A 12,594-nucleotide genomic window follows, 5' to 3' on the forward strand; every position below is an offset into this window, starting at 1 on the left:
GCGAATCTTGATAGCATTGTTTTCTCTGTTAGAAATAACTCTAGTACGACCAGATTTAGGGGCACCACGAACACTGCTGGTGTTTTCTCATCACATTTCAATCTGCGGCCACTTTCTTAATTGGATAAACCAGAGAGGTGGAGATTAATATCCTCCTGACGATCACTAAGAGAAAGTCGTGACATATGGACTAAATGTTACGTTGTATAACCTGGAACAACAAAAATTACGATTAGAAATGTTTTGTTGCCTGTTGGTGGATATTTTAAACTGATTTAGGGGCGTTAATTTAAGCTGGTTTTAAGCGAATTTGTTGCTGCGGACTTTCTTTTTAGGTGAACACTAGAATATTTGAATTAAAAATCAAATATGAACAGGGAAAATTATAGAGGAATAAAAGGTGAATCAAATGAGGTATAGGTTGTTTAAACAGTTACATTTAGCTTAAATTTGCAGTTTTTGAAAAAATTACAAGTGCAGACTTTCTTTTTGCCGGCACTGTATATATAATATTTTTATTTATATAGACAAATACTACATAGTTGCTGTACTGAATATGCTACCGTTCAGACGATTGGTTGGCAAAAACCAAAAGTCCTCTTCAGGTGACGTAATAAAGCTTATGTGCCACTGAAGGCGTTTGGTTCTCAAATGGAAGAAATAAAATGTATATTCATAAAAATAAAATGTTAAATTTAAAAGGGAGGAAAGGTAGGTTAAGTGACATTTTAGACTCCAATCGTAGAAAGCGATAGGGGTAAAGAGAACGCCAAGACTTAACAGGATGAAAAGGAAAAGAAAACGAAAATGAAAAAGAAAAAGGAAAGAACAGAGAAACGGAATATTTCATATATATATATATATATATATATATATATATATATATATATATATATATATATATATATATAAAGCTGAACGTCTGTGTGTGTGTGTGTGTGTCTGGTCACGAATAGGCTCCTATATGGTTGACTATCATGGAAAACTGATCAAATATAATGATAGAAGATGTATCAAGACACAGGAATGGGTATGTTTGATCTGGCATAATGATGATTCATTAAAATTGTGGGGTCTTCGTACGCGCCTGGTCCACAAAGTATGGAAATAAAAAATTTAAAAATAAAAAAAAAAACGTTTGCAAGTGTTTTTGATATAGATGTACATAATAATACTTTGATAAGTATGTTTTAACTTAAATAGGGATGGTATAATAAAATTGTGAGGTCTGCGTTCGCGCCTGGCCTCCATAGAATGGAAATAGGCACAAACTTTAATAAAGACTTTTCATATCTATCTGCGTAAGTATACTTTGATAATTATGTTTCAGTTTGAAGAAATATGGTATAATAAAATTATGGAATGTTCGTTCGCACCTGACCTCCATAGAATGTAAATATGTCACAAAGTTTAACAAGGTATTTTAATATAGATCCACAGAATATTGTGATAAGTGTTTCAGTGTGAACAGGTATGGTATAATAAATTATGGGGTTTATGTATTTTATTTTTACTTTCATCATATTTTGCTTTGGTTTTGATACCCCCCAAATTCGAAGCTATCTCTTTACAACCCTTCCTTTTCATAAACTATCATACTTTCATAAATCAGAGTCCATTTTCTGTAGGCTGTTTTTGAACCCAGTCAACGACGGGTACTTTTGCTAGTATATATATATGTATATATATATATATATATATATATATATATATATATATATCTGTGTGCTACTATTTCTTCAGTTCCATACTAACTGTGATAAAGTGTGAAAAAGCAAAGAGAAAAGATTATCTACTCTCAGTACCAATATATCTAACACTAAACCTATCCCCGGAACAGTCGATACTTGAAAGTAAAACAAACTAAAATAATTCAGTAACAATTTCCAATACAAACAACTCATCCTTATAAGTGACTGTGTCTATTAGATTGCCAGTCGATCCCACTTGAAAGTTCTTAAAAGTCGAGGAGATCGTTTAAGTTGTTGCTGTTACTTGTTCTTGTTTTTTTTTTTTAGTGACAAACGACTGAATTTAGAAAAGATATAATTATTTTGCGTTATTTGGATTATTCAAGCTATTTTTTTTATGTTATTTGCACAATGTTTCAAGCGATATAAACTCTGTATTGTAGAACTCAGAAATCTATATGGAATTTCAAACTTTATTTAATCAACGGCGGTAGATTGCTCTCGTTTACACAGTCATGACAGGCTAAATGTCTTAAGTAATTCTTGGGGAGGCATTTTGTCACTCAAACCCCAGGAAACACCAATGGCTGATGCCAACGAGAAATCAGTGACAACGGCTGCTGCGATAACATGCAATCATCTGCACAAGTGGTCAAAAGGTGGAGAACACTGGAAATCTGGGGAAACTTGTCACTTGGTTTCCAGGGAACACCACAGGTTACTGCCAGTGAGCAATCACTGATGATGGCTTGTGAGATAACTAATACGCTACACATTTTCATGAAAAACATGGGGAAAAAAATGGACATAGAAGAACAGAAAACCAAAACTTTAAATATAATTTCTGTATTTAAAGTAATAGTTATTTAAATATTTCAACATATAATCTTGTGGAGAAAATCCAGCTTCCCAATAAGGGGCACTCTGGATAGGAACAAAAATAATCTCAGTCATGAAAGATTTCTCCTCCACCGACCGAAGACAGAAAAGGTAAAGTGTAGCATCAAAACAGATACGACACTGATCTTGTTCCGAAGGCCAAAAAATATTTGTTTAATGTTTCTTTAATTGTTTGTTCCCTAAATTCATAATTCAGTTTCATCAGTATTAAATTGCATATTACTTTAAAATTACTTAATTTTACATAGATAATATTTATATTTTATATTGAATAAAGTTCAGTTTAAGTAGTAATCAAACTGTGTTCCTTTTTCTTTTTAAAAATGTTGTATTGCTCTTTTTCAAATGGCCCTCATATAGTACTGACAGTCTAACAAATATTACCTATATTGCCTGCAGACATTTTTCAATTAACAGGCCTTCTTCTTACTCTCGATGACCGTGCTTATGTCCATACCCAGTCGGCTCCAAGTCATGTCTACTCCCAGCTGACCTTTTCGCCATCTGGCCGGGGCGGGGTCGATTGACTAGCATGTTTAGCATTCCTTGACTGCCGCTTTCACTGCACTTTTGGACACTGACGGATTGGACAACTGCATAAAATAACATGTCCGTCTGAGGTGGTGTATCTTCCTGATTTCATTCTCCACCTCAATAGAGGCGGCACATAATAATGGTACTGGCTCGGCTTTCTTCTTCATGGTGTCATACTATCTCTGTGGCACCCGAGTGAGCCTATCAGCAAGGTTGCAATTTGAAGTGACCAGTACCGCATCCACAGACAGGTTGTACTCTGTTACCAGCTTTTTTACGGTCTCCTACCTCCGTCTGATCAGCATCTCGCTGGCTGCCTTAGTGCGCACCCTCGTCTTGCCTGTCAGTATGTCTGATATCCAGTGGTACATGCATAGTGAATCTGTGTGTATGCGAAATTTCCTGACTTTCCACTGGAGTGCCAAGTTGATAGCTTTTATCACTGCATCGAGCTCTGCCAGGTTGATACGAGCAGCATCATTCGCCAGTCGCAACCAACAGTCATCCTCAATTGCAGCCCCATTCTTCTCCAACAGCACACCAATTGCCAGAGAGCTCGCATCCACCCACACGTTCAGTTTGTCTCTCTGCACGCACCAATCTCCTTTAGCGGGGTCATCCCGCTTTACCCTAACGATGGTCTCCTTCACCATGCAAATCAACAGATCATCTGCTGTTTCATCATCCCAGCCGTTGGTGACTGCGTTTGCCCTCCTTTTTATGATGCCTGTTGCCACACGAGTCCATCCACACACTGGTAGGTGCCCCACAAGTTTTCCACACAGGGAGAATACTGCTCGGTTCGTGAAGACATCAGCCACTTCAGGAATTGCAGTTCTGCGCCTCCATTTCAAAGTCCCTCGCTCCTGTCAAACATTCAGACCCAAGACACAGGTGCCATTCTCCAAATGTTCTGGGTCCTTGCAAGTCAAACCAAACTCAGCCAGTTTGGACCTTACAGGTGATGATGACACAATGTCTTCATTCACATATGTCATCAAGGTACGCCGATGTCCCATCTTTTATTGTTTCTTCCTGTGACAACACAGCGTTAATGATGGTCTTCATTATTTGGGGTGCCACATTCAGCCCAAAGCCTAGTCTGGTAAGGCAGTACCTCCTGCTAGCAAACATCACCGTCTGAAATGGCCACATTGTTTCACTGATTCGGACTTGCAGGTACGCTTTTCTTAGATCCAGCAGGGACACATTGGAACCCTGCTGGCGCCACTCTCGTAGCTTGCTGGCATAAACGTCAGCATCTGCCGTGACCACATCAACATGCGCATTTAGTTCACAGTAGTCCATCCCTGAGCTCACCTTTGCTTTGATTGTGCTGAGCGACCGCCATCAGAAGAATCAGGCCTCTGGGAGGTCCAAGTTTCTTATAGGGGTAGGGAATTAACAGCCATCCTTGATCCAATCACAAAGTTCCTCTTCGTATGCAGGCCTCATTTGGTCGAGCACATGGTACTCTGTTACCTCATTTCATAGTTATGCTGGTTCCTGGTTTTCCAACCACTTCCACGCGACTGTCCAAGCCTTCTGCTGCTGGTCAAATTCGGCAATAAAGTCTGGCTGATCAATATTCAAAGCAGCACACACTGGAACCTTCTCCTGAAACTGTACCACCCCAGTCTGCATTATGTGACCACCACCTAGGACTCTGATGTCATCATAGCATAGAAGCAGGTCAAAGCTCAGTGATTTTTTGAGGACTACCAACGCTTTGACATTAGCTGAATTTCCAGTTCTAGTATGAATGTTTACAGTGCCCACCCTGCAACATGTCCATGTCGCTCCACTGAGGGTAGTTATTATAGTAGTCTTTTTCTTCCAAGTGTGGCAGAGATCTGCGCTCACTATGGTGCGAGAGTTGATATAGACCTGAATGGTTGGAAGTGCTTCGTCTAATTTCCGTTTGGGGAAAAAGTCGATGCTGACACCTTGCCCCCAACCCCATTTCCTGCACAATTCCAGGCCATATGACCAGTCTCATTACATCGGTAGCAGCAAACAGCTTTCAGTTGTTGCCAGCAGTTCCTTGCAATGTGGCCCTTTCCATTACACCTATAACACACGACTTCATTACGCACGCCGGGCCCCTGGGACGGGTTATCATCACTTGGTGTGAGCTGTGCAGCAGCGACTACCGGTTCACTCATATAAGTATTCTTCATCATAGTCATGGCCCGGTCTACCAGGTCATTAAGGGACAATGAAGCTATTCTTGAGCTAGCCTGCAGGAGCTACTTTGCTCTGGTTGGGAGCCCTGCCAAAAATTTGCATGCCAAGGTCCGCTCAGGCAGCCCACCAAACAACACCGTCAACTTCGTTAGTTCGACTAAATAAATGTCGACAGTTTCGCCGGGATGTAAGGTTCTTGCCTCAAATTGCTCCCAAGCAGTGGTGGGGTCGATAGCGAATGCCTTGTATAATGCTGCCTTGATCCTTTCATAATCCTGTTTTTCCTCAGGACTAAGCTGTTGATATACTGCAAAAGCCCCACCAGACAGAGAAACTACGTCTTCAATGCTCTTCACACTAGACAACAGACAATGTAGTTCCACCTTCTCCACTCAGTCAAGTACTGGGGTCGAGCCATCAAATTCTGGTATTAATTTAAGGTCGAACTTGTCCCCCCATTATGCTGAAATAGCTTGCAGTTAAATAGGCTGGTAACCAGCAAAACAAAATAAAATAAATACGATCAGCAAAAGTTCAGCTAGAATTCGTCACTGCCAACTTTCTCTCTCAACTTCCAGCACGTGTTTGCCCAACCACCTCTGCCAACAGGCATTTTATTAGAAAACTGACTCCATTCCATTTGCATATGTATGCAGTGGAAGATAAGATCTCGTGAGATTCCACAAAACTACATGTTATAAATCCATAGCTGCCATCTTTAATCTCTCTCTCTCTCTCTCTCAGATCCCATCCGAAGGTAAGTTATATAACCACACAATGCACACACACACATGGGTGCTTTCTTCTTTGATTATTACATTCTACAGTGCATTACTCATTCCCCGCTCACAAACCCTATATACTATAGTGCCCCTCTATGAAGATATATGGGATAAAGTTTCTTGTTGTTGTTGTTGTTGTTGTTATTATTATTATTATTATTATTATTTAACTCCTTATTTAAGCATTGCAATATATCTAACTTTGAGTTTTATTTACAACGTTTATTGTTATTACCTTCTGATTTCTCTAACCGGCATATTGAGCTTCCAATTTTTTGCGATAATTTCTAATTTAAAAACATGCTTTTCCTTTATATTTGTCATTTTATGTATGTATGTATGTATGTATGGCGAATGTATGTATGTATGTATGTATGTATGTATGTAGGGCGAATGAACTCTTTTTCTGGGTCAACGGCCATCTAGCACCGTGTATATTTGTGTGTATATGTGTATTGGGGTAGAGATGGCTCCTGTAAGCCGTGGTGAAGGCAACCTTTCTAGGAGAAGCAAATCTCTGATTTAAAAAAAAACATAAAGCGGAAGACCAGTACCCGCATAAAGCTGGTCTGCAGTTTAATTTGTTGCTGACTATCTTGCTCTTGCTTGTTGCTGGATCTCAACATTTTGAACCGAGAGAGAGACTTAGCTGTCGTACAAAGCTAAGACTCTGTAACATCATATTTGTATAGATACTCCCTCTGACATTTTGGCTCATGGATTTTAAATGTCTGAGGGAGTGGCACTCGTCTGACAAGACGTTGCAATCATCATGTATGTATGTATGTATGCATGTATGTGTGTGTGTTGGGGTGGAGAAAGCTCCCGTTAGCCATGGTGAAGACAACCTTTCTAGAAGAAGCAAATCTCTTATTTAAAAATCCAGAAAGTGGGAGACCAGTACCCGCATTAAGCTGGTCTGCAGTTTAACTTGTTGCTGGCTATCTTGCTCTTGCTTGTTGCTGGATCTCAACATTTTGAACCGAAAGAGTGACTTAGCTGTCGTACAAAGCTAAGACTCTATAACATCATCTGTGTACAGATACTCCCTCATGCATTTGTATATAAAAATGGTCCTGTGGCGATGGAAGTTATTTTTGAGCTCATGGACTTTAAGTATCTGAGAGAATGGCACTCGTCTGACAAGACGTTGCAATCATCATGTATGTATGTATGGGTATATACATGAGTGTGCGTGTGGGAGAAGAAAGGACACACAGACGGACAGAAAAATATTGTATATCAGATAGTCTGAAATCTAAGAGGTTTTCACGGATATTTTACTATTTTTGAACAAAAGCATATTTTTAATATTTCTGCCAACAACACATCAGAAGAATAAGAACTCGTAAACTTTTAAATAAAATAAAAAAAATAATCTGGGCATGATTATTTAAATCCGAAGAAGTCGGAAGAGTAGTTTTAATTATGTGTTATGATATTTACGCGAAATTTTATGCATATATATATATATATATATATATATATATATATATATATATATATATATATATATATTCTTTTGTAAATATATTGTGTGCGTGTGATAGTCTTGCAAGCCAGTAATAATTATGATAAACATAATCGTATAATTAACAAAGAGTGTATTAGCAAACGTATGTTAAAGAAGTAGACATCATGGTTCTGAGGCTATAACTGGCACGAGTCGCTGCCCAATAACATGTGAGTCTCTGAGCAATTCCATTATTCCAGAAATATATGCTTACCCCATAACATATACTCCAGAAGTGTAGCTGAAAAAGATGAACAGTAAGAGAGATAGAACTAGTCGGAGAAAACTTTCCTCCTTGTGGGGAAACAATCGGCCATATTTATTTCATATAAATCATATAAAAACGTTTTACAGTCGGTTTAATGAAGATTGTTTTATAAAATACAAATGGATTTTACTTTTGATATTCCGGTTAAAACGCCCCGGGAATTTAGCAGAGAATCACACACACACACACACACACACACACACACACACACACACATATATATATACATATATATATATATATATATATATAACTACTTCATTTACTTACATAAAATCAATATACGAAAGTATAAATTTATGCGTAAACTTTAAGTATTTACTTCAAAAGTGCTCAATACGTAGGTAGAGATAGTTAGTAATTTATAAAATATATATGGCGATTAAGATACACTGAATATTCCTCGTTTCATCCACTCTAGGATTCTTCAGGTTTATGCGCATAAGCCTGAAGAATCCTAGAGTGGATGAAACGCCGAATATTCAGTGTAGCTTAATCGCCATATATATTTTATAAATTACTATATATATATATTTAAATAAATATTTAAATAAATAAATAAATGTTACCGTAGCCAATAATGTCGGATTTTAACCGACTGAAGGGGGGGGGGGAAGGCGTTTCTGCAACTCAACGGCTAAACCTGAACTCGACGTAGAAGGAAAAAACAATGAAACTCTTAACTTGTGTGGAGAATCCTTCTCGGCTTTTCTCGGCTAACTGGAGTTGCAACGTATTGCCTCGTTGCTTACAACGACAAATTGTCTTTGTAATAGTAACTGCGAAACGTGTAACTTGACTAAACAAAAAAGTCCAACTAACACATCAACGATAGGGGTGTTTTTATAACCCACAAGTTGATGCTACGCAAAGTTCAGTCCGACCCACGTGGTGGACAACAAACTACTACTACTACTACTATAAAATCAGTCGACCAGGCACTTTTTTATACCTTTTGCTTGAACGACTGCCTCCCAGAATTCCACTGCCTCCCCCCTCCACATCGAGTTCCGGTCAGTAATAATTACCACATTCAAACCAACTTTGTTCCCACCTAAACCGATAAGTATAACCCCATGAACATTCTTTCTGTTGATTTTCATACACTCATTTCACGAACATTCTCTTCTGTCACAAAACGAACCTTCTCTATATACCTCCCAAATAGTAAATAAAGTTGCCTTTTTTATTCACCCTTAAAATATGTTTTTTTTATTTATTTCTATGGAGTCAGAGAGTTAGACACAAACCTGATAAACCTCTATAGCCCATAATAACTACAGCAGAACTCCAGGATACGGCATTAATCCGTTCCAGGGTTGGGATCGTAAGATGAAATCGCCGTATGTCGGGGCCTAAGCAAAATTTTATACAGTACATTAGTAACAAAATATAGTACAGTATAAATTAGACATGTATATAATCAAATAACATTATAAATAACACCGTAATGCGGGGTAAGTACCGTAACCAGAGGCCGGAAGAACATCGTCTTTCATATCATAATCCCGGAGATACCATATCCTGGGGTTCTACTTTATCTGTCTCATTTATTTTGTTTTTTATAATGCACTTTATTTGATCTCAAAAATTCAATTTTTATGAAACATATTATCTACAGGTTCTTGTTATGAAGAAAACATCGTTTGAAAATTTACGGTTCTATGACGTTTTTTTTTTTTTTTTTTTTCTGTTCATATCTCAGAAACTTTTGCATTTTCCTTGCCGGGGCATGAATTTTTGCTCTTGTGCAGTTTAACATTCCTAACGAATATATATATTTTAATGTTTTGCGGGTTTCTTTTTTTTGGGGGGGGATTTCATTTGGACACTTGTGCAGTTTAACATTCTAAACAAATTCTGTGTTTATTTTTTCCGTTTTTTGTGCTGTTTTTTTTTTTTTTTTGTGGTGTATATTTAATTTTGGCACTTGTGCAGTGTAATATTTCGACACAAATTTGTGTTTACATTTTTAAAGTCCCGTCATTTTTTTTTTGTGAGTTTTATAAAATTCCTACGAATGTTAGTTTCAAGATTCCTGTTAAAGCTATTCTCATCCGAACATAAAACGAATTCAGCAATTAATAATAAATATCCTTCTTTTTTTTTTTGTCTCTTCCGTGTTCGTAGGGAACAGAGTGGACGCCAACGTATAAAAGAACTGAACAAATCGTTATGTGAAATTCAAAAGGACAAAGAAAAAGAATCGCAAAACCGCAATGAAATGATTGCGTATCTGAAAGACCAGGTCCAGGAGATGGAAGCGAAAACAATCATGGAGTCGAAATATGTGAACAAATGTGCCGAAGTCGGTATTGCTCAGACAATAAAACAGCGAACGTTGCTGGAAGAAAATCATAGAAACGAAATTAATGTAAGTACAGACAAGTTTATTTTGATATTTTCTTTTCTTTCAGCTTTTTTTTTTTTTTTGCCATATTTGTGTTAGGAATTTTATCACTTTTAAACAACAATTTTTATGGAGATTGTATTCACTTCACATGTGTTTAGCAAACATTTTCTGGTAATTATGCACTATTCGACCCGCGCGCTGAAATAATAACGTTATTAATTAGAAAGCCATTCTTAACATGTGGAGGAGAGTTTAACCTAACAATTTAATAAAAATAGATATCAGAAAACTTGAATTTAACTTGAAAATACTATTTTAAAAATAGCCCAAGTCAAATAGTGCGTAAGCGGCCATTTTCTTAATTCTAAAGTTATTTTCTGTGCTCTACGTGTTTAGCAAACATTTTCTAATTTTAAAGTTATTTTCTGTGCTCTACGTGTTTAGCAAACATTTTCTAATTTTAAAGTTATTTTATGTCCTACACGCATTTAGCAAATATTTCTTGCAGAATTCAACATTTCTGACTATACCAGAACGTGTAACTAATTTAAGTGTTACTATATGAGTTGGGCACTGATGAGATATGTGACCATATAAGTTAGTCCTCTGCAGAGAGCAATTGAGCATATAGATTTGGCCACTGCTTAGAGATGTAACCATATCGTAGATTTTTAACTCCGTGGCTCATCGGTGATGGTGTGTTCGCTTTGTTTTGTAAACTGGCGGCTGGAATAATTGTTCATACATCCACAAAGAAAACATTTTAAACTTTAAAAATATTTTGGATCCATTCCTCTAACTAAAAGTTGTTCCCTTAAGATTTTAAATTCATTGAAATCCACTTAACAAATGATTATTACTTCAACTCATCTATATCACACCTAAATCTTATATATAAAACTAAATGTGTCTGTCCGTCTGTCTTTTTCAAACTGAATCTTCTCAGAGACGCAAGATCGCAGAGCGGCGCGAGGCGGGTCAAATAATTGCATTTTTTGTGATTCGTTCTTTTATGGAGTTTTATCCGGTAAAAACAACTGCTAAGAAATCAAAATTGAAAAAAAAAAGAAAAAAAAATGAAGCTTGGCAGGCGTTAGTCGACTTAAAGTGTTCTCGTACATATGTGCTAATATATATATACATTTATATGTTAAGTTGGTTCATTTTTAATCATTTCTTATCTGTCTGACGATAGGTCAAACGATAACGACTAAGGCTGAAGTGCTATGTTTTGATTTCGATTCTTGCTGGTGGCACCCGAGGCATTATTTTTTTGTAACTTTTGGAATCCCTGCAATATATTGGATAAAATATAAGATATGATAATCGATAACGAATTGTCTTTATACAGAATCTGCAGAAATTATATTATCATATTTAAGCGTATTTTCACACTGAATAACAATATACGCATGCATCAACAACGACAAACCAGAAATCACATGTTATCAATTACACAAGAATAATTTTCTCTCCGTGTTATTTAGATTTTTTGGACTACTGTTTTTATCTTTAGTGTTATTCTCACAACGTTTTGGTTGGTGTAATTACCGACCTCCTTGAAGTGTATCTTGTCGAACTCGGGAATCTTTCTGTCGAACTCGGGAATCTGCATAAAGCTTCAAATGGAACCCTTTAAGTAACGGGAGTAGCATGCTCTCATTCCGTCAGCCATGACCAGATAAAAGTCCTAAGCAATTTGCAATTATATTTTTCGGTCGCATATGCTAAGGACTGGCCGTCAACCGTAAAATAAAATGTCACTCTTACAGCTGACTTTTTCCAAGTACTCTAACCATTGTGCCACGGATCCTTGTTGTTCTTGCGAAGAAGGTCGGGAGTTACATCGGCTGAAACGTTGTGAAAATGATATTCAAGATAAGAACATTAGTCCGAAGAATCAAAATAATACAACTAAACAATGCTCGTCTAAAAAAAACTAAGAAACATTCCTTTCTTCATCCAACATTCGAACATTTCTTGATTATCTTTCGACACGTCATTACACTCACAAATATACCCCAAACCAACACACCTACATTTTTTGCGTATTAACGAATTTAATTAACTTAACTAGAATGTGGCACGAATCATTACTGTGAACTCCCAATGAAATGGGATTTGAATTTGCAAGTCTCATGTTTCTTTTTTAATTACATTTTATGAAAGGAGGAAACTATCCTACAAGATGGCGTCCCAAAAGTAATGCCTCCTATTTTTTATTCCGCTGAAATGGATCAGAGAGGGATAGCAAATCGCATTGTTATAATGACTGAACTTACGCATTCATGACCTAAAAGTTTCATCTCTCAGTTGAAGATATTGACGGTATAAGACTCGAAGAAAGCAATACCTGTCATCGACGT

The 12,594-nt window shown here is 37.0% G+C and overlaps 1 protein-coding gene across 2 annotated transcripts in view; it reads left to right on the forward strand.

The window, feature by feature from the left end:
• LOC145293106 (dynein regulatory complex protein 9-like) overlaps window positions 1–12,594 on the forward strand; it is a 1,598,532-nt gene that overhangs the window by 1,009,022 nt on the left and 576,916 nt on the right. For both annotated transcript variants that reach the window (XM_080139483.1, XM_080139484.1), the window contains one exon: window positions 10,006–10,249. In XM_080139483.1, the coding sequence (XP_079995609.1) occupies window positions 10,006–10,249 (244 nt within the window). The remainder of the gene's footprint in view (window positions 1–10,005; window positions 10,250–12,594) is intronic.

The sequence above is a fragment of the Euprymna scolopes genome, chromosome 14, assembly GCF_053919585.1.
Source record: "Euprymna scolopes isolate OS-2025 chromosome 14, ASM5391958v1, whole genome shotgun sequence".
NCBI classification, from domain to species: Eukaryota; Metazoa; Mollusca; class Cephalopoda; order Sepiida; family Sepiolidae; genus Euprymna; species Euprymna scolopes.